General features: G+C 34.9%; 2 protein-coding genes across 3 annotated transcripts in view; one reads left to right on the top strand and one right to left on the bottom strand.

Annotated features, from left to right (window-relative positions):
• The window catches only part of LOC123540837 (vacuolar protein sorting-associated protein 54-like), a 54,287-nt gene that overhangs the window by 9,999 nt on the left and 21,769 nt on the right, over positions 1-22,519 (top strand). The window contains exons 8-16 of the mRNA XM_045326153.2: positions 1,342-1,484; positions 2,535-2,661; positions 3,011-3,118; positions 3,882-3,940; positions 4,318-4,414; positions 4,990-5,120; positions 5,631-5,763; positions 6,060-6,191; positions 7,065-7,114. Coding sequence (XP_045182088.2) covers positions 1,342-1,484; positions 2,535-2,661; positions 3,011-3,118; positions 3,882-3,940; positions 4,318-4,414; positions 4,990-5,120; positions 5,631-5,763; positions 6,060-6,191; positions 7,065-7,114 — 980 coding nt within the window. The remainder of the gene's footprint in view (positions 1-1,341; positions 1,485-2,534; positions 2,662-3,010; positions 3,119-3,881; positions 3,941-4,317; positions 4,415-4,989; positions 5,121-5,630; positions 5,764-6,059; positions 6,192-7,064; positions 7,115-22,519) is intronic.
• On the bottom strand, positions 7,070-20,841 carry LOC123540846 (uncharacterized). Of its 2 annotated transcripts, none has more exons than XM_045326166.2 (4): positions 17,430-20,841; positions 9,829-9,897; positions 9,493-9,582; positions 7,070-8,718 (listed from the first exon to the last, which is right to left on the bottom strand). In XM_045326166.2, exons 1-4 carry the CDS (start codon positions 18,459-18,461, stop codon positions 8,671-8,673), a joined length of 1,239 nt encoding a protein of 412 aa, XP_045182101.2. In that variant the 5' UTR covers positions 18,462-20,841; the 3' UTR covers positions 7,070-8,670. The 2 variants fall into 2 exon arrangements, with proteins under 2 accessions (XP_045182101.2, XP_053401201.1); XM_053545226.1 differs by lacking the exon at positions 17,430-20,841 and adding an exon at positions 10,763-12,219.

The raw sequence follows: 22,519 nt of genomic DNA, 5'->3' as shown, positions 1-22,519 counted from the left end.
AAAGGATTGACTTACTCAGATGTGGTGTCAAGTTAAACATTGTTATGTTTGTTTACTTTCTTAAATATTTTTTGAAAAGTGCTAATTGAAACAGCTGGGGCTAACAAAAGCACACACTTCTGTACTTTTTTACATATTTCATTTCTATACATGACTAACGTTTGAAGGGACATGTAATATAATTGTGCAAGTCGTCTGTCTGTCTGTTAGAAATTCAGTTTCAAGTCAGTGTCTTAAAATGCTTTGACCTGTGATCCTCAAAGTTGATTGACAAATTGCTCATGGACAATGGGTGACCCAGATTCATATTGATATCACTGGGTCATAAGTCAAGGTCATAGTTACCATATTAGAACAAAAAGCGCTTAAAAGTACAAAAAGTGTTTCCATTCAATACCTTGAGAGCACTTTGACCTACAATTCTGAAATTCCCATTGGCAGTGAATGACCTCTATTGAATGTGAGGTATGTGGGTCAAAGATTAAGGTTACAGTGACTCTTAGTACAAAATCACATTCTTTACGGACCCCTCATGATTTTAAGGTTTCTTAACCCTTACCCTGCTAAATTTCTATAATGAACTTGTGCTTACCAAAAGGATACTGACAGAATGGCGAACAGTGCAGACCATGATCAGCCTGCACGGATGTGCAGGCTGATCTTGGTCTGCACTTGTCGCAAAGGCAGAATCATTTGCCGCCAGCAGGCTAAGGGTTAAATAAAGGTCATAGTCACTGTCATGCTAAGTGGTAAGATGGATTTATTATGTGATGGTTGTCCCTCCTGTCTGGTGGCAGTTTAGTTCTGCTCAAAATATTGAGAACATTTTAACCTGCCATCCTCAAACTTGGCAGATAGGCAACAATTTACTACTAAGACCTATCAAGTTGGATGTCAGAGGTTAGTGTCACAGTGTCACCGTTAGTACAAACAACCTTTCCATTGCAAAAATACTGCTTATGTAAGAACAGCTAACAGTGTCAATTTCACCATGATATGTGTTTTTTTAGTAGGACTTTCGTCAGTAATGCCAAAGGTGTAAACAAACGCCTGTTGGTGCACATGCCATGCACATGCAAAATATACAGTATTGGTCAAAATGCCAAATGCTGTTACTTTGACCATGAGTCGGCCAAAAATAAATCAATAATTAGCTGAATACATGCATTATTAACAAAATAGTAATACAATATAAACTGACCGATTATGAATTTTGTTGAGTGTATATCTGTGGAATCTCTCAACTGTTTTAACACCATCAGCTTCAGAGCTGTCTTCAGACATAAATTGCTACATACTGCAGGCTCTTGAATGTTATATTTTTGTATATTAATACTTCAGTTAAAATTGATGGCCACTGTTCACCAGACTCAACCAACCATACAGACTTTGTTGTCAACCAATGAGTTTGTAGGGGCTCTAGATCTCATCTCAACTACACAGGAAGTTCTCTCTCAGGAGCTGGCAGGTGTTCACAGTCTAAGGTAGCACATTTTTTGTCTGCATACTGATTGGTGTATTGAGATTGCTGCATACAGATTAAGCAGTTTTACTGCATTTTTTGCACACAACAAAATGGCAACTGTAATTATATGTTTATCACTTTTGTATTTTTTGCCAATTGATATGATACTGTGTTCTGTTAGTGAAATATAATCTGCATCACTCACACTGTGATTGATATAGTTTGGGCTCACTTGAGCACACATGCTCAAAGTTGGCTTTTGTGATCATGCTGTGTCTGTAGTCCATCGTCAGCAGTTTAACTTAAACACTCCAGAGGTCACAATTTTGGCCCAATCAGAATGATGCTTAGTCATGGCCCAATCTGAAGGAAACTTTGTCAGAATGTTTGTCACATTAAAATCTTGGGTAATTTTGATAGTGGGTCTTCTAGGGTAAAAGATCAGGTCACTTGGTCAAATAATAGAAAAACTGTCAACACTCTAAAGGCCACATTTTGCACTTGATCTTCATGAATTTTGTCAGAATGTTTGTCTTGATGAAGTCTAGATCAGTTTTGAAAGTGGATCACCTTTGATTATAAACTAGGTCAGTAGGTTAAATCAGAAAAAAAACTGCCATTAATGCCCCAGATGCTACATTTTCTGCCTGGTTGTCATGAAACATAGTCAGCATGTTTGTTTGTATGAAATGTGTTCAAGTTTGAAACTGGTTTATTTAGGGTCAAAAACTAGGTTACCAGGTCAAATTATAGAAAATCTTGTTAACATTCCAAAAGCCAAATATTCTTCCTGATTCTTCATAAAGCATGATTAGTATAAGTTTTGATGAAATTTAGGTAAAGTTAGAAACTGGATTAGGCACTCTTGAAAACACAGAAATTGTCCCAAGTTCTCAGGGAGATATATTCTGTACTGATTAAAAACAAATATTCTTTATACATGTCATTTCTCGTAGAAAGCTGCATACTGTTTAGTTTTTAACTGAATGTTTAATTGTTAGTTATCTCTCATACAAGAATGTTATTTGATTGTTAATGTGAATGGGCATTTTCTGCTTTTCTTTATCAGACATTTAGGGTCCCAGCTAGCAGAGTTACAAAAACTGATAGATATTATGATACAAGAAGAATTCCACAAACACGTAACATCGGAGCTGAACCGACCTATATCTGATTCAACACCTTTGCTAGATGAGGTATTACTATTTCTGTCCAGATGGTTCATTCATTTCTGCTTAAATGTATAAGGGCATGTCACAAAGTATTTCTGGACCCAGTACCTTCAGAACTGTTGCATGGATTTCAGTCAAACTTGTTTAAAAGGATCAACTCTTAGCAGAATTTGATTTTGATTTTTACACAGTCAAGGATGATTTTTACACAGTCAAGGATATTCCAAAAGTCTATTTTTGCTGGGAAAAACTTTATTTCAGTACCGTGATTGTTGTATTTAACTTTACTGGATTGATATCATCATGAAATGTATGAAATCTAGACCACCATGAATAATACTGATATCAATTATATGGGTTTTTTTTCTTGCAGGAGAAACTTGTAGCTACATTATTTGGGATGTTGAGACTTCAGAAATTTCAATTCCTGGATGTATACAGGGATGAAACATTCACTGGTATGAAGGCTGTGGTAAAGCAAGTGAGTAGTCCTGAATATAATTGATAAAATATTGTAGAGAGGGATAATTACTCTGTAGAGGGGATAATTATTTGCCTGAAGGGACGTATTATGTTATGGCAATGGTGTCTGTCTGTCAGTCTGTCTGTCCGTTAGCAATTTTGTGTCCGCTCTGTAACTCTTGAACCCTTTGTTGGATTTAGAAGAGACTTGACAGAACGTTAGCCACATCAAGACGATGTGCAGAGTGCATGTTTTGGATGGCTCTCTTCAAGGTCAATGTCACTCTTAGGGTCAAAGGTCATGTGACTTTGTTTGATGTCTGCTCTGAAACTCTAGAACTGCTTGAAGGATTTTAAAGAAACTTGGCACAAATGTTTACTACATCTAGAAGACTTGCAGAGCGCAATTTTGAATGGCTCTCTTCAAGGTCAGTGTCACACTTAGAGGTCAAAGGTCATACCTTTCAGCGTATATTGCTCTAGTTTTTGCATTGTTTTAATTTGCAATTTGATAGACAACATACATGTTGATAAGAATATGAGCTTCGTTCATATAACTTTGAAGATAATGCTATTTAGTATCACAAGCACGTTGAATTGGCATGCAGCTTAAAATTGCATGGGTTTTGAAATGGTGTGCTGCTTCATATGTATCTAGTTTTAAATGTTTTTAATACATAGTTTTACTTGTGTTTCCTTTGACCATATTATCAGGGTATGTAATAGAACTGTCTTTGAAGTTTACCCGATGTGTAAATATATTGAACTAATTTTCATTGTAGACTGTGATAGAAGCTGTATGTGCAGCAGACGACATTGATACAGATGATAACAATATAAGGTATTGTATAAAACATTTTGTGCATTCATGGGTTATAGACCATTGTATGTTCATGCAATCTGTTGGAAAAAAGTGTGGCACTGACTGCTTCAGTAACTTTAAAGAGAATCAGTAGAAACTTAACACATATGATCAGAATGTATTCATATGTGTGACATTTGTTTTTAGGGTTGATACAACCATTACAGAGTTAGGCACCCTTTTTCTACTACTAACATAGTCACATTCAGTTATGCCTTTAGTTTTGAAATTTTGATCCCATCAAATGAATAGTGGATCCTTTTATGTAGAAACAGATTCAATAGAGAATCCTCTCACAAATCTAAGATGTTGCTATTTGATCTTTAATATGTCTTTCTGTTTGTTAATATTTTCAGTTTAGCAGACCAGATGAGATTATTGAATTATACGCAATGGACGGAGCTAATGAAAAATATATTCCAGAATTTATTGGTTGTACTCAAAAGAGCAAAGGTACAGTACAATATTGGTCCCACCTTGCCATCTATACATTTTTGGAGTATAATGATTAAGACATCGACTATCTATTATACAATCAAATGAGTCTTGTAAGCTTTAATAAAGCATAGTGTTTGGTGGATTTTTTTCTTCACATTATGAAAGCTCAATAAAATTCCATGCCATCATTAACTGGGGAGAAGTGATCTGAATGGTAAAGAAAAGGTAAAAATTTTGGGAAAATTATTGATTAAAATCTGTGGTATGATTTTGTCTGCAGGCCTGCTTTCAAATCAGTTTGGCAAATGTTATCAATTTCAGAATAATTTCTCAAGATCACTCCTTGTTGATTTGTTAAAAGTCACCATGATACCTGTTTCAGCTGTGAAACTGGGTTGTGCAATCTTTGTTGTCTATAAAACCATCAAGTGCTGTTATCTCCCTTTGATTTCAACTGTTGGTTCATACCATGATTAAAGCACTGCACAGAAGTGTTTAAAACATGGTAAATTATAAACTGTTTAAATCCTGTTACACTTGAATGTTTTAATAACTAAAATATTTACAGATTCTTCTGTACTTTGTTACAGGCATTCCATGGTATAGTTGTTGATGTACTTGGTATAGCAGCAGGTAAAACAAAGATTCCTACACCATTACAGTCACCTACTGAGGAAACCAATGGTCTGTTAGAGGAACCTAAACATTTAAATGTCTCTGTGTAAGTTCTTTTTATATGGGAACCACTATGGCTGAGCACTTAATGTTGCCGATTTTAAAAAACGTGTTTGAAACTTGTTCTGATCATTATGTTCGGAAGCCATCCGGCTCGATTTTAGGTGGTCGATGGTTTTAGTGACATTTACCCAGGTGCCCTCCTGTGCTTGAATTAATGCCTGGAGGAGCATTTTGGGTATTTCTCTATCATGAAAAGCTGTTCTGTTCTACAGGTTTAATGCTGCTTAAAATTTTTTGTTAAAGGAATTAAATAGAACACGGTTTTCATTCTGGATGCTATTCCTGTTATGCCTTTTTTAATTGACACATTTCTTGTGCCAGGTCTTATTCAGCCCAGTCCACATGGATTTCGAATATTTCAGAGGGCTCTTTTATGGTACATGTATTACTTGGAATATATTCAGAACACTTAAACACTCAGTTGAATTATAAATTGTTAAAAAGAAAAAATGGTTTTTGTTCTGAAAATAAAAGGTTGTATATATACTTGTAGAAGTGATGATGTTGATGTGATGATCTCTATAGATGACTACAACAAGACAATGGGTGGTTTACGAGAACTTCTTAATTCTGTATGTGATCATGCTCATGATAGATGTGTTAAAGTTGTCACTGCAAGAGCTAAGGTACGTCTTCCATATTTATATACTGAATATATACATTGTTCATTCTGAGAGAATTGTTGAAATATTAATTTTATGGCTTATGGCCTAGATAAGTTTGATAGGAAATCTGAATTATCTTTGCTTATTCTGGAACATATCTATTTTCTTTTAACAGAATGTAGTCAATGATGCTTTTGATTCAAGCAAAAACATATACTTAGATGCCTTTTGGTTTTACAGACTGAAACAGAAATTGAAGATTTATGTTAAATGACATACAGATTTTAGCAAAAAAGTTGTATTTTCATTCTTTTCAGGATGGGTTTCTGGAAAGGTTGTCCTCTTCAGAATTTGTAGCTTTATCAAAAGAAGTGGAAAAGTTTGTTTGCCTCTGTGAAGAAGTAACCGGACGACGGAGTATGTCTTTGCGGGGCAGTTTACAAAGCCAGGTACAACATTCATATAAGTATTATTATATCTCTGTTTGCAAGACAGATAGTACTTAGTGAACATCTGAACATCTTAACAAGATACCTAAATTTCAAATTTTAAAATCAGTTCAGACCATCACTTGGCTAGTATGATTGAAGATTTTTAGTTATTTAGAAATTCAGAGCAAAACTAAATTCAATTTCATGCAAACTGGTACCGGCATAGTTTTCCTTTCATGCTTTTTTTGGGTTCTCTATGGCTCTGTGGTTAAGGTCACTGACTTCAGATAACTTGTCCTCCACAGTATGGGTTCAAGCTTTGCTTCTGTCATCCTGAGTCCAGCTGGCTTGCCAAAAGTCAATGCATTGTTTCAGTTTGGCTTAAAACCAGACAGAGCTAACAAGAAATACTCTTTTAAATAGTTATCTCCCTTTATGTCGGAAGTCCTTAACAGGGATACATAGAAACACTTTCATGTGTTAAAAGAGCAAGGCTTACTAATTCTGCACTGTTCTGATGGTTTTGACCTGAAATTAAATATAATGCTTGACCTTTGATTACTTTTAAAAGTGTTTGTATGCCTGGACAGTTAAGCCAGTTGTGGAGACAAGGATAATCACCCTAGATGCAACAACAGGCTTATTCTCTTCACAAAAGATGAATGTTCTCCTGCAGCACATCACAATTCATTATCCCGTACTTATAATGTTTGTTGGAAAAGTTGTCAGTTACTTGCAGAGACTATGGAAAACATTGGTGTGTAATCTAGAAATCCTGACAGTAGTTTGGTCATGTAACTAAAGTTTTGTTGAAAACTGTTGTTAAACCATTATCAAACAAGCAAGTATGTGACTATCAGAATAATTATAACAACCACTATATATTTTCAGGCAAACAGATTTATTAACAGATTCCATGAAGAAAGAAGAACAAAATTAAGGTATGTTCCTACATTGTAACGCATGTTTCTGTCTGTTATCTACAAAGAAAAATGGATAAAGTCGAAAGCAGTTAAGTGCACAGCTCTCTTACTAGTGAATGAATTGGATGGATGTGACATTGTGTGAAATATGTTTATTTTGGCAGAAAATGCTAATAGATTAGTAAAGTCTGAAAGTGTTCTGACTGATTCTGAAATCTTACACTTTTCAAACTAAATCAGACACCTGAGGAACAGACAGTATACGGATGTATGTTAAAATACAAGTAATTATAGAAACATTAACAGTTCACATGTTTAGGTATGAGGTTGTATGGAACTGTTTTGTCCAGTTAACAACAATAGAACGATTCAGTGTGTATCATTGTACTGAATAAAAAGTACTTGAAAACAGTTTTCAACAAATTATATTGTTACACCAAACTACACTGTATTTCACAATATTTTAGCTAAATACGTTCTTAGAAATATGCGTATGGGTTGTGAGATGGCACATTTTTACTATGTACTTACTATGACATCTGCTCTAGAATACAGTGGTTTGTAGTTTATTTTATATAGATGCATTTGGATTCATCTAAAAACAGTGCAGCTACTTTAGTTTGGCATTTTCAGTAAAATTGCATATATCAAAAAGTAATTTAGATATGTTATTTATTTACAGTCTGATATAAAAAAAGGCTGTAAGTGTGACATTGATATAAGATGTATGTATGTCATAGTAATTATGTCTATTTGTGAAACGTCAAAGCAGCATGCTGAAAATGAATATGGCACAAAATAGGCAGATATATGGTGGTGGTGGAGTTACTATCTAAATCATATATATCAAACACTGATTTTATCCTTGAATGAAAACAATTTACTTGATGTCAGTACAATAGTTGAGTAATAAAGACTTAAAACAGTTGTAATGTAAGGATGTAAACAAACAAATCACAATATTTAAGCAATGCAACACTATAGTAATTCAGTATAGCCAGAGACAGAAGTAAGATTTTGAGACTTTGATCCATGACTTATTGATCGGCTTGTCTACTCAGGCCTTTTATTTAGGTCAGGATTTAAGTGGTCAGTTTGGCATTCACCCACTTTTGGTTTACTGTTATGTCATTAAACTCTTCAATCATAGCATTTCCTGTATATTTCCATGCATATTTCTGAGATTTACATGTATATATCTTCACCTCTATTGGGAAAATATTCCCCAAGTTAGGTCAATAGCTCAGGCTGATTGTGAACTGAGGAACATCCATTATAATTTCATGATAATTAATCCTCATCACTATTATCTCAAGCCACTCATGAGTTATTCGATTTGCTTCACATGAAAACACTGACACATATTTTAATAATGACACATACTATAGGCTATACATAAAGCCACCATTTTATCCCATTGTATATCTAGGTTTATATGTCTGTTACTGAGAGTAAATGTCATGGCATCCATCATTGCTCACTCATCAAATATATGTATTTTTTTCTGACATCTGATGACTTTACACTTGTCTGGAATGTACACTTTTATTTTCACTGACAAAGCTGTACCCTCATCAAAGTGTGTAGAGCACTGCAAAGTATGTCAGGAAAACACCTGCTATCTGAAAAATACATTGTCTTCATGTCAAAATCTAATGTACTGGTAATATATCTTACGATTAGCATCAAATGTATCATAAAGTGTAAAATATCTTGTCATAAGCATCAAATGTAAAATGTTTAACTTTTTATATGAAATGTTTTGCCGTTAGCATAAGATTTTCTGTCTTAAGCATTAGATGTAAAAGTGTCTTTCTGTTAGTATCAGATGTAAAATGATGTCTGACCTTTAGTATTAAAATGTAAAATGTCTTTCCATCAGCATCAAAACAAGATAATATTTGACTTTTTAAAACTGTTTGTTGTTTGTGAATTAAAAGAATATTCAGACTGAGTGTGAGTCACTTGCAATATTGCCAAAAGGTGCTGCTGAGAACATCCTTTACCAGTAAAGAATTTGCAGTATGGCCATAGCTGAGTGATTGATGTCACTTGCCCCGCAGCTTTGTGGGTTTGAATTCCAGCTTTGGATGTAGGGTACTTTCAAGTAAGGAAGTCATCCAGTTGGCTTATGGAAGGTTGGTGGTTCTACCCAGGCGCCTGTGAGTGTCCGAAATAACGCTGGAGCACCTGATGTTTCTCTTCACCATTTTAAAATAGCCAGAAGATTACTTGTATACCTAAATTGTATCTGCATGACTTAACATCCAACAAAGATAATGACTTCATGACCAACAAAACCAAATAATGGATTGCAAAAAAAAAGAAGTAATAAATCTCACCATATATCATTACAGGAGACTTCACGAAAACAAAATAATTTTTTGGCCACTTACTGTAAGAATGAATTCCTTGGTAATAATAAGCAGTCCACATGTAGAAAATCCAACTTGGGTACCAGTCAGCTTGGACAGGAACAAATTTAACTGAAAAGATGACCACTCCATTTTCTTAAAAGCATGTAATTAAACTTAAATGATAACTAGTTCAATTGTAAAAAGCATGTACTTATCAACAGCTTTGAGAAGTAGAAGTTTTGCTTAGATGCAAACATAACTGTCTTGTAAAATAGCAGTAGAAACATGTGCCACTGAAACTTTTCATTATACAAACAAGTTTAGTCAGGTTAAGGGTAGTTTAGAGATTTCTTTGTAAAAATGTTTGTATTTCACCTGTGCTAACTTCTCAACAGTGATGTCTTGTACGTTAATGTAGTAGATACTGTCCAGTGGGGCATGTGCCTGAAAAATAAGAGAAAAAATCAAGTTAATGCTGAATGTAGTGATGTTAGTGTAGCATTGAAAGTGTTTTCTTTTGATTGTGCACTTTAATTAGTATAGGGTGTTATTGTTTGACTGGTAGACATACAGTTGATAGCATTCAGTGTGTTAAATACAAAAGTTGTGATTATATAGATTACATTCAATGGTACAAATACAGGAGTTGTGATGATATTGACTACTTACTGTGCCATTAATACAGAAGTTGTGATGATATTGATTACATTCAGTGCTATAAGAAGTTGTGATGATATTGATTTGTTATAATTGTGTTGGTCTATGTGGGTTTGATTTTTATAAAGAAAAAAAGTAAACATGCATTCCGTGGTAATGTCAAGCTTTAAGCTTTTCTCATTTTGTCTTTTCGGAAAGAAAATTAATTTGAACCTGAGCTTTGTGTTCAGTCTAATGTTCTGTGTACCAGCCCAGGGTTCTGCTTCTGTTTCTGCAGTTTACTGGGCTTGTTGATATGTGTTATTGTATAGGATTTTACTTTCAAATTATTGCTGAATATGATTTAATGTTGAGCAAGCCAGAACTCAGACACGACTCCTTCTGCAGGTATGATATGTGCAAGCTGATATCTGAATCTGAAACTCATAACCTTTAGTCTAGGATGGATGCCAAGCAATTTATTTGATTAATTCCTCAGATAGTTGTTACATGCTCCAACTATAAATTACTCCCAAATGTGGCATAAAATGTTAGTGGAGTTGGTTAGAAACAAAAAACTTGTCTATTTTGCAGAAATTGTGAAAGATGATACAAAATGTATAATTGAGCAGAATCTTATCATGTGATCTTAATTGCCAGAAAAATGTCTTACTGCTTCATTTACTAACGCAGCAAACACTGATGTAGCCACAAGTGTTCCCATACAAAGGAGCAGCCAGAATATGTATGTCATGATGCCGATAGTTCCATTGTTGCCCATATCCACTCGTAATGTCACATAGAGGGTCAGTAAACTTAAAATAATATTCCAGAAAAATAGATTCCCAAGCAAGTATCGGAAGTCTTTGTCAAAATCCACTACAGCTTTGCAGAGATTGGTGTAGTATTGACGGAGGGTTTGCATGGTTTGTGGCATACGACATGCGTCATGGCTCATCTCGGCATCCAGGTACTGATTGAAACTGCTGAAACATTGGGTCAGCATGCAGCAGATGACAATCATGTAGAATGTAGGTATGGTCACTGGAAGGCTGCAAACCACTAGTAGTAGTATTTGGACAAAACTCGTCAACGGTGTCCTCTCGAATGGTGTTGTCATTGTTGCGGTATTTCCACCTCCGAAGATTCCACTTAATTGTAAGATACTGAACAGTACAACAAGAATTATGATAACAGCGGCCACTAGACAGAGAACAATTTGTTTCCTTTTGAAACTAACATTATCAAACTTGATCCCTAAGTCTGCCATTTGTGGTAGCACAGTTGTGTTCAAGAATTCAAAGGTATGGTCTTGGTTGCTAACCACAGAATGGTTCATTTTCAGTGAAAGTAAGAACATTACGGTACTGCAGATATTCCATCCTAGTACAATAGCATGTCCAAAATATTCAGTTTTTGATATATAAGCAAACCCAGATGCTGTCTTTGCTACAAAAGCAAGTAATGTTAGAAAAATCAAAATACGGTAAATGGTAAAAAATCTGCTACAACTTTTCCTCTTGTTTGGGTTATAGCAACCACTTATTGCCATGGCAACGAGAATATGCTTCAGACATGTTTTCTCTATGTTGAATTTCTTAGTTGTGATTGTGTTGCCTTCTTCCATCTTTTCAGTCGGCACTACTTTGGTTTCATTCAGATCTTTCATTGTTACAATGGTTTAATGTTTAATGTTGTAAACTTGTTCAGCACTTTTTATTTATTTATTTATTTATTTAGATTCCATCTCTTCAGCTGTTGTACAGTTGTATGCATATTCTCATCTTGCTATGTTATCAACTTTATTTATTAAGGCAGCAATGGTGCATTTTAACACATAGTAATGGAATGTTTTTCTATCCTGCCTTAAACTTTTAAACCATTTTCAATTAAACCACATTTCAAGAAACTACATGTTTAGTTATTCCATTTCTTATTATCTCTCCTTTATAAGATTTTAAGATGTTTTAACTTTTATGAGTACATTTGTTTCCATTTAATACTTTTGGCTGCATTATTCATTGTAACTATATTGGAGGATGTTTTTTTTGTTCCACTGGTAATCCGATAGTTTGCCTGAAATGTTGTTTAGCCAGCCATGATAATGTATGATTAAATTGACTGGGTATAAATGAATGCTTTATCTAAATACTCATCCAGGACAGGTTTGCATCGCATGCTTTCGATGTGTACATCACTTGGGAACTGTTTTGTTTGAGTAGCTCTAATGGTTTCAGCCACTTGTTTTGTTAAACTGTTATCCCACCTGAGATCAAATTGATTTTTAAAGTGTGATTGTAAATATTATATTCCATGTTGAAATGCTTCATCAGTGATCATAGTCAGCAGAGAATTGTTTTTGATTGATTGTGGGATGAAATGTTAAATATTGGTTTGTAAAAAAGTCATAGTACAGTATAACTTGGATAAATTGATCACTGAAGTCAAGGAAAGAAACCGGTCTCCTAACACAGATGGTCTCTTAATACAACATGATTTTCCCTTTAGTGATACAAAAGGTAATTGAAAAAGTTGTCTTTTAAGACAAGTCACTTAATAGAATAGATGTGGTCGCTGGAGCAAGTTTAACTGTAGAAAGTTTGAGCTTTCTTTTATTGTTTTTGTTCCATTCATCACATTTTAATGATTATAATTGGTTTTATGCTCACCTGAACCATGTGGTTCAGGATGAGCTGTAGGTAAAGGTGGATTGTCCATCTTTGCTTAACCTTTAGCTGAATATTTACTGACTGAATAGCGAACAGTTGCAGACCATGATCAGCCTGCACAAACGTGTAGAAGTGCAGCATGTATTGTTTGGAGTATAACATTAAAAATGGCTGCTGCTTACCAAATGCAGAAAAAAAAATGAAGATAAGTATCCATAGAAATGCGGACAAGTTGGTACAGAAGAAAGGTGCAGGATCCAACATTGAAAACAAAATTTGTAACATAGATCCTGCTGAGATCCTGATCTAGGTCACTGGCATAAGGCGTATTTTGTCAAAGTGGCAACGTAGTTCACGGTTCCGTTTATTGCATACAGCAGTAATGTAATTGTTTGTAGCATTGATAGCTCCCTTAAGAAACATTGAAAAGATAACAGTTGCAGCAACAGGCATAACCCAAGTAAATATTGAAGCGGCAATGCAACCAAAGGCAACAATTAGTGTTACAAAGGGTTGCTTTCAAAGAGTGAAACAAGATCAGGATTTGTCATGTGTATGTGAACAAGAGCACAGGCAATATTGAAGAATAATGCAATTATGCAAACAGTTAATGCAATAATGCCTCGTCTTCACATTTTAGTTCCTGGATACTGAATGGTTAGGTCCTCAAAGTGAGGTGTAATTTCGTCTGCCCAATAGTTAAACACTTTTTCCATATGTCCATACTTCCTGCTTGTAGCCTTAAGAATAGTTATGTATGTAGTAAAAATGAACAGAAGCCAGAAAACAAATTGCAAATACATGGAAAATAATTCAGATGGTATGTAGAAACATGCTGCCACAGCTTTGCAGAGGAACAACAAAATTGCCACAAAGTAAATGAATCTGTACATATACCATGCTACAGATTTAAGAGAACTTGTCCTTGCCAACTGATTATTTGTCAGACCAATGTCACATCCAGCAAGCGCCATTCCAAACCATTCCAAACAAGATTGGTTTAAGAGTTTGTTTCTTGTCTGATCCGTGTTTACTGTCCCCTTTTCATTCATTCTGTAGAACGTCATTCTTTTCCACTTTCTTCGCATTCGTTTGACTATCCATTATTAAGTTTTTATATGATTTTTGTTTGATATGCTCAAAAAGTTCAACATAGATGTTGTATGCAATCAGTATAATTATGGTAATAGTTTTTATAAAACCATCTGTTTAAAAAAGAAAGCTAAAATGTTCTTTGTTTGTAATTTAAATTGTTCTTTTGATATTTTTATTAAGGCTGTAAAGTTTTATTAGTCCCCTACTGGTTGAAAACCAGTTTCGGGGACGATAGGAATGCGCTTTTCCGTCATTCCGTCCGTCCGTCTGTCCGTCCGTCCGTCCGTCCGTCCGCAATTTCGTGTCCGGTCCATAACTCTGTCATCCATGAAGGGATTTTAATATTACTTGGCACAAATGTTCCCCATGATGAGACGAGGTGTCATGCGCAAAACCCGGACCCCTAGCTCAAAGGTCAAGGTCACAATTGGAGGTCAAAGGTCAACAGGGCTTTTTTCCTGTCCGGTCCATAACTCTCCCATCCATGAAGGGATTTTAATATTACTTGGCATAAATGTTCCCCATGATGAGACGACGTGTCATGCGCAAAACCCGGACCCCTAGCTCAAAGGTCAAGGTCACAGTTGGAGGTCAAAGGTCAACAGGGCTTTTTTCCTGTCCGGTCCATAACTCTCCCATCCATGAAGGGATTTTAATATTACTTGGCACAAATGTACCTCATAATAAGACGATGTGTCATGCACAACTTTCAAACCCCTAGCTCAAAGGTCAAGGTCACACTTAGCAGTCAAATGTTAACATAGCATGAACAGGGTCTGTTTCGTGTCCGGTCCATAACTCTGACATTCATTAAGGAATTTTAATATCACTTAGCACAAGTGTTCCCCATGATGAGACGACGTGTCGTGCGCAAATCCCAGACCCCTAGCTCAAAGGTCAAGGTCACAATTGGGGGTCAAAGGTCAATAAGGTTTTTTCCCTGTCCGATCCAGAACTCTGTCATCCATCAAGGGATTACAATATTACTTGGCATAAATGTTTCCCATGATGAGACGACGTGTCATGCGCAACACCCAGTACCCTAGCTTAAAGGTCAAGGTCACACTTTGAGATCAAAGGTCAAGAGGATTTTTTTCCTGTCCGGTCTATAACTTTGTCATGCAAAGCAGGATTTAGATATCAGTTGGCACAAATATTCCCCTGGATGAGACAACATGTCATGCGCAAGAACCAGGTCCCTAGGTCTAAGGTCAAGGTCATATTTAGAGGTCAAAGGTCAAATTCAAGAATGTCTTTGTACAGAACATTTCTTCTTCATGCATGGAGGGATTTTGATGTAACTTGGACCAAATGTTCACCACCATGAGGCACCCTTGTTTTTAGAATTACGTCCCTTTGTTGTTACTATAAATAGATTTTATTGTAACTTTTTTATTACTGACGGTAGAGAAAAATCGTGACCACTTTTCTGTGGTACAGCATGCATGTTACATCCAATTTTTAGGTGTATTTTGACCTATCTCTACCTGGTGAAGAGTTTCTTGTGGACTTATATTATATAGATTTTTTTTTTTTTTTTTTTTTTTTAAAGATTAATTTCCGTTTGTTGTTACTATAAATAACTTACATGATAACATTTTTATAATCAGCCAAAAAAATTCAATATGAAAACAACTATAGGTTTTTATATATATAAATTTTAATCCAAGTGTTTTGTTATAACATATTGTATATATAGTACAATATTGTTTATACATCATTGACAGATATCAGTTCATTATGTTATACTGCAGTAGAGAAAATTAGGTGCCCTCCAGTAGGGGACTTTGTATTGCATGGCAATACTTGATTCACTTGTTTCATAAGTGTCTTGCTCTGCTTTTAAATCTGCATGTTTAAATAAAATTGTAACAAACTTTTATATATTCCAAATGATGTTTTAACATACCCTCTGTTATTTATTGTAATTGTTTTAAGATGACCTCTTCAGTAGTGTTGGAATTATGACAGGTACTGAATGTTACAGGGTCTATTTATACTTATAATGATTGACCAGATAATGTATGTTGTTTTTTTTATCGATATTGAAGTCAGTAAAAGGTTTTTAATAAAAGAAACTGAAAGCTTTCATTGGGTTGTAGGTAGAAAAGAGTCATGAAAACGGTTGAAGATGAAACTCATTCACTGCAGTCAGGACACTAATAGATACTAGTTGCTTTTTTCAGTTGTCTGTTGTGGTTGTATGTTCAATAATGGACAATAAGTGCTTGATACCTGTGAAGGCAAATGTTTAGTTTTAGGACCATTGTAGTTGTAAGTTATCACAACAGAAGCGTGTTTGAAAGTGCCAGGGTTATGGGTCCAGGGGAGCTGGGTATCAAGCCGGAATGGTCTGGAGGTATGGTTCCCATGAAGTTTTAAGCAGATATGCATCATATGGTGAGCTATGGTGAATACCAATATTAGGCAAAAATATTTTAGAGGGGATTCTTGCTGGGTCTGTCCCTAACTCTGTATCCACCTTTGAACTACATGTAAATAAGATGTTTTGCTAACTCTAAATTAAAACTAGAATATCAAAGAAAACAGACAAATAAAAAACAGGGTATGAATTTTCTTGCACTATTTGTTTCTTTTCATCTATGTTAAAGGTGGTCACACCCTTTTTTACAGTAATTAAGGTTTTCTGTAAATTTTTTGTACCAAAAGCCATTGCTCAATATAGTCTATCCTGACAACATAGAATAAAACAGTGATAGGAAAAAACATGTCAGAAATAAATGAGCCGTGCCATGAGAAAATCAACATAGTGGGTTTGCGACCAGCATGGATCCAGACCAGCCTGCCCATCCGCGCAGTCTGGTCAGGATCCATGCTGTCCGCACAGTCTGGTCAGGATCCATGCTGTTCGCTAACGGTTTCTCTAATTGCAATAGGCTTTGAAAGCGAACAGCATGGATCCTGACCATACTGCGCGGATGTACAAGCTGGTCTGGATCCATGCTGGTTGCAAAGCCACTATGTTGGTTTTCTCATGGCACGGCTCAAATGGCAACTAGTATGTTACCTGCGAAAAAAGCCAGAAATGCCACTAGCTTTCTGAAGATTTGATATACAGTCTAATCTGTTTGCAGCGGGCACCCAAGGGACTGAATGAAAGTGACAGGTGACTACTATACCCAGGTTTATATGTAGGACAATTACAGTCACAGTGACATCTGTTGTTTATTTACTGAATGTTCTCAGCATATCCTAATGTTTTGAAAATACAGGCCTGGGTTTTGTCGTATTTTACTTCATGGAAAATTTAAATATTTTCATTGGAAGCATCAAACAAGTAAAGAATAAAGAATATATTTTATAGCATATTCATATTACTCAACAAGAGATTTTTTTTAAATGACTGAAATGTTCACAATCCACAATGTGCATGGGCAAGTAAGCTTAGAAACAAAATTGTTTGACAGAGACAGTGGTTCTCATAATTTTCTTTTCTCAGAGGCAGATTCTGTTTCACAGTACTACATTTTTACATCAGTCGACTGTTATCCATTTTTCATAAGGAATGAGCATAATGAAAAAAGGTAGAAAAAAATGAAATGTAAATATACTTACAGCGTCATTTACTAATGCAGCATGTATTGCTGGTAGTCCGATACTAGCAAGTCCGCATAGAAACCAGAAGACATACAACACAAGTTCGAATGTCGTCAAGGTTCTCTTTATGATCTGGTATAGTGTGAATACACTAAGACCAATGTTGAATGTAAAAATGATGGCATAAAACCAGCCCAGATCCTCATCAAGGTCGCTGACAAGCTTGCTTAGATTCAGATGCAGCATACGTATTTTTTGAAAATTTTCCACCATTTTGCAGCCATTTTGTTCACAGAGTTTTGATTTGTATTTATTAAGTGAGTTAAAAGCTTCTTGTATCAGCTTTGTTAAACTGATAACAAAAGCTACTGGTATTATCCAAGCCAGTATTTCGGCAGTTACAAGTATGAAATATGCCGTAAGCGTGTAAGGATTGCTTTCAAATGGTGCCGTATAGAAATAACCTCCACTGATGTAAATTTGAACACCAAGTCCAGCAGTATTACATACTACTAGAATGAATGCTATAACCAAAACAATTATTACACCCTTTCTTAGTTTAAAAGATGGGTATTCAATACCAAGTTCTTTGAATTCAGGCATAATTTTCTGATCCCAGATCTTAAATACCTTTTCGTAATGTCCATATTTGGAACTGGTAGCCTTCATGCTATACAACTGTATACAAAGTATGTATGTGCTCCATACTGCACACAAAATGCTGAAGTAGAAATAGTCTGTGGGCAGGTAGAAAAAACCTGCAATAAATTTTATAACCATAATCAAAATAGATATAAATACATAAGTCCTGTATATTTTGGAAAGCACAGATTTGATACTGCTTGAGTTTTCTCCAGCACTGTTTATATCACTAAAACTGTAATTTCCAGCAATCGCTAATCCATATAACATGAGTTTCAAAATTTGTTTTAAACTTGTTACATTTTTGTCACTGTCATCTGACCATGCACTGTGCATTTTTTGGTCTTTTATTTCAAATTTTTCCACTTTAGTTTTACCAGCCATCTTTACTATAAAAATGTCCTTCATAGGTACTTGTGTTTTATATTTTCGAGTTAAAGTTGATTTTTCTGATCCAAAGTATTTATCAAGGTCACACCTGTAAAAACAAACGTCCTGTTCTAATCACTTCAAGTCTAATATTGAATTAATTAGATTTCCTATCTTGTGTGTAATTATGGCAATGTTCTGAGAGAGAAATATCCAGAACATAGGCAAGTGCATGAAGTTGTTTATGGTCAGCCAATAGTGTGTGGAGGTGGTTTTCTGAGAGGATGAGCCAATGTTGGCATTGGAACAAAATTATCAATTTTTATGTGAAGATTATAATGAATTATCCCATTGATTGCAATGTGCAGTGTGTTCTATTTCAGTGATTGAAATGCAGGCTAAACAGTGTCAGTTAAACGTACAGTAATGCGGGGTTGTGATCCTTTGCAATCTATTGTTTAAATAAATTAACTGTTGTTTGATATAATTCTTTTTTCACTTGATTCGTCATTGATATTGTGGTAATTTTTCCTTATGTATTGACTAGTTTTTCATTCTAATACATGAATTCATACTTAGTTTCGCCAGTTCTGGATTTTTGTTTGTGTTTTTTTAACAGATGCATTACATTATCCTACTGTAAGAATATGTTGTCCAGATATTTCAGTTTCGTAAAATTTTCGAAATGTTAACTTGTGTTGTATTTGAACAGAATCTGATGGTGTCCTTTCCAAAAAGTGAGTTCTTATAGCCACTAAAGAATGAATCTTGACAAAACCCAGTTTTTAATGGTTATATGAAATTGAGTCCTGCCTACAATGAGTTCCATAATCACTGAATGACATGTGACGTCAAAACTTGGTCCTGATGATCACTGAATGACATGTGACGTCAAAACTTAGTCCTGATGATCACTGAATGACATGGGATGTCAAAACTAGGTCCTGATGATCACTGAATGACATGTGACGTCAAAACTTGGTCCTGATGATCACTGAATGACATGTGACGTCAAAACTTAGTCCTGATGATCACTGAATGACATTCTTTTTCGAAACTTAGTCCTGATGATCACTGAATGACATGTGACGTCAAAACTTAGTCCTGATGATCACTGAATGAAATTCTTTTTCGAAACTTAGTCCTGATGATCACTGAAGGACATGCTTCTTCAAAACTTAGTCCTGATGATCGCTGAATGACATGCTTCTTCAGAACTTAGTCCTGATGATCACTGAATGACATTCATTTTCGAAACTTAGTCCTGATGATCACTGAATTACACACTTCTTTAAAACTTAGTCCTGATGATCACTGAATGACATGTAACATCAAAACTTAGTCCTGATGATCACTGAATGACGTGTGACCTCAAACCTTAGTCCTGATGATCACTGAATGACATGTGACGTCAAAACTTAGTCCTGATGATCACTGAATGACATTCTTTTTCGAAACTTAGTCCTGATGATCACTGAATGACATGCTTCTTCAAAACTTAGTCCTGATGATCACTGAATGACATTCTTTTTCGAAACTTAGTCCTGATGATCACTGAATGACATGCTTCTTCAAAACTTAGTCCTGATGATCACTGAATGACATTCTTTTACAAAACTTAGTCCTGATGATCACTGAAGGACATGCTTCTTCAAAACTAAATCCTGATGATCACTGAATGACATTCTTTTTCAAAACTTAGTCCTGATGATCACTGAAGGACATGCTTCTTCAAAACTAAGTCCTGATGATCATTGAATGACATTCTTTTTGAAAACTTAGTCCTGATGATCACTGTATGACATTCTTTTTCAAAACTTAGTCCTGATGATCACTGTTTGACATTCTTTTTCAAAACTTAGTCCTGATGTTCACTGAATGACATTCCTTTTCAAAACTTAGTCCTGATGATCACCGAATGACATGCTTTTTCAAAACTTAGTCCTGATGATCACTGAAGGACATGCTTCTTCAAAACTAAGTCCTGATGATCACTGAATGATATTCTTTTTCAAAACTTAGTCCTGATGATCACTGAGTGAATGGATGTCTCTGAGTCTTGATGATAACTTAATAATGTTTGTTCCCTAAGCTATGTCCTTACGAATACTGAATGATATAATTCTTTCCCGCAGTGAGCCTTGGTGTCCACTAAATGATATATGTTACCTAATAACGAGTTCTAGTGACCACTGAATCATGTTATTTTTTAAAAGCAATGTCTTCTGATCACTGAACGATGTGTCTTCCTTAAATGAGTCCTGCTGATTTGACATTACGTAATGTATCTTCCCACAGGTGAACTGAGTCTTACTGATTTGACACTACAGTTTGTATCTTTCCACAGTTATACCATCCTGCTGATTTGGCACTGCATGATGTATCTTCCCTTAACTGGGGTCTGATGGTAGCTGAATTAGATATATTTTACAGTATAAATACATTTTTTTTCACAATCAGTTTAATGAAGACTTTCGTATACACTATTGTGATATATTCTGTTCAACTGTCACCAAAGATTAATCAATTCAGGAATACACTAGAGGAGTAATTACCAACAATTTAGTTTTTTGGTATACAAGGAAATTCAATAGTTTTATTGATTACATAACTTGAATAAGCAAAAAAAAATACAGAACATAAAAAGAAAAGGGGAATCGATTGGACGTCTGTTAGTAATTCTATAAAATGGTTTGCAGAGAAGGTGAGCCACAGTCAGAGATGGAAATATTGAATACTATTGATACAATGGTGATATAAGTTTTTCCTCATTAAGAACTCAGCTGTCTATGTCGTTAGTGTCCTGTTGCTTGTTTATTCTATGTGTCATTATTTCTTGAATATTGGTAAACTGTGGAGAGAATGATTTTTTAATCACCAGGACTGAAAGCATTTAAAAGCATTTTGTTTGTTTAAAATATCAATTTTCACATTCACATTTATTACGTCTAATTAATAAATTAACATTAAAGATTATGGTAACTATTAGGAATTATCTTTTGTTTACTCAAATTCTTCCTCAATCAATGACTGTTTGCTTTAAATCATGATGTTTTTTTAATTTTTAGTCAGATGGCAATGCTTCATAAAACACACAAAGACTCCAAGAATATGAAATATAGAAAAAAAAAGAAAAAAAATTATACATTTTATATCATATCAGCTAAGTAACAGTCTCTTTTGATATTGTTGTTTTTTACTCCAAAAGGCTGAGGGATATTTGGTTGTTTTGGCATTGTCCCCTTGGATGTCCGTCTGTCCATCCATCTGTAAGTTAGAAATTGAAAATGCTTATAATTCAAAAAGTATTTTAGTCAGAATCACGAAACCTCACATAATTATTAATTAACACATGGTCTTTGCTGACATATAGTATTATCTCCCTTGACCCAGTAAAAGCAGAGTTTTTCCTTCTTGATTTGGTAAAAAGAAATTGAAAATGCTTGAAATTCAAAAAGTAGTTTAGCTAGAATAACCAAATCTTACATAATTATAAATTAGCACCTGATCCTGGCTCACACTTAGTATTATTCTCCTTGGCACAGTAAAAGCAGAGTTTTCCCCCTTGATTTGGTAAACACCCATGTGAAAATATTTTTAATTCAAAAAGTATTGTAGCTCACATTAAGTATTGTCCCCTTGACTTAGTGAAAGCAGTTTTTCCTCTAGATTTTGTAAAACAAGGAATTTTGTGACTGTATCCAAGTTTCATTTTGATGGATTTTCATGAAACTTTCACAAATGTGGATCACTATAGGGCATTGGAGCATGTGCATATTTTGTCAGGATCACTTCAGTAATCAGAGTTATTGCCCTTTAATTGTTTTACAATTTGTGATTTCCCAAAACACAGTGTAATCTATTAATGGATCTTCATTACATTTAACACAAATATAGATCACTATAGGGCGGTGGTGCTTGCATATCTTTCATCAGGATCTCTATAGTAACTGCGGAGTTATTGCCCTTTAATTGTTTTAAATTTTATAAATTTCCACAAACAAAGTAACCCATTGATAGACCTTCATGAAATTTAATACTAGTATAGATCACTATAGGGTATAGTTTTCCCCTTAGTTTGGTAAAACATGAGAACT

The sequence above is a fragment of the Mercenaria mercenaria genome, chromosome 1, assembly GCF_021730395.1.
Source record: "Mercenaria mercenaria strain notata chromosome 1, MADL_Memer_1, whole genome shotgun sequence".
NCBI classification, from domain to species: Eukaryota; Metazoa; Mollusca; class Bivalvia; order Venerida; family Veneridae; genus Mercenaria; species Mercenaria mercenaria.
This window is presented reverse-complemented; position numbering and strand designations above follow the sequence as displayed.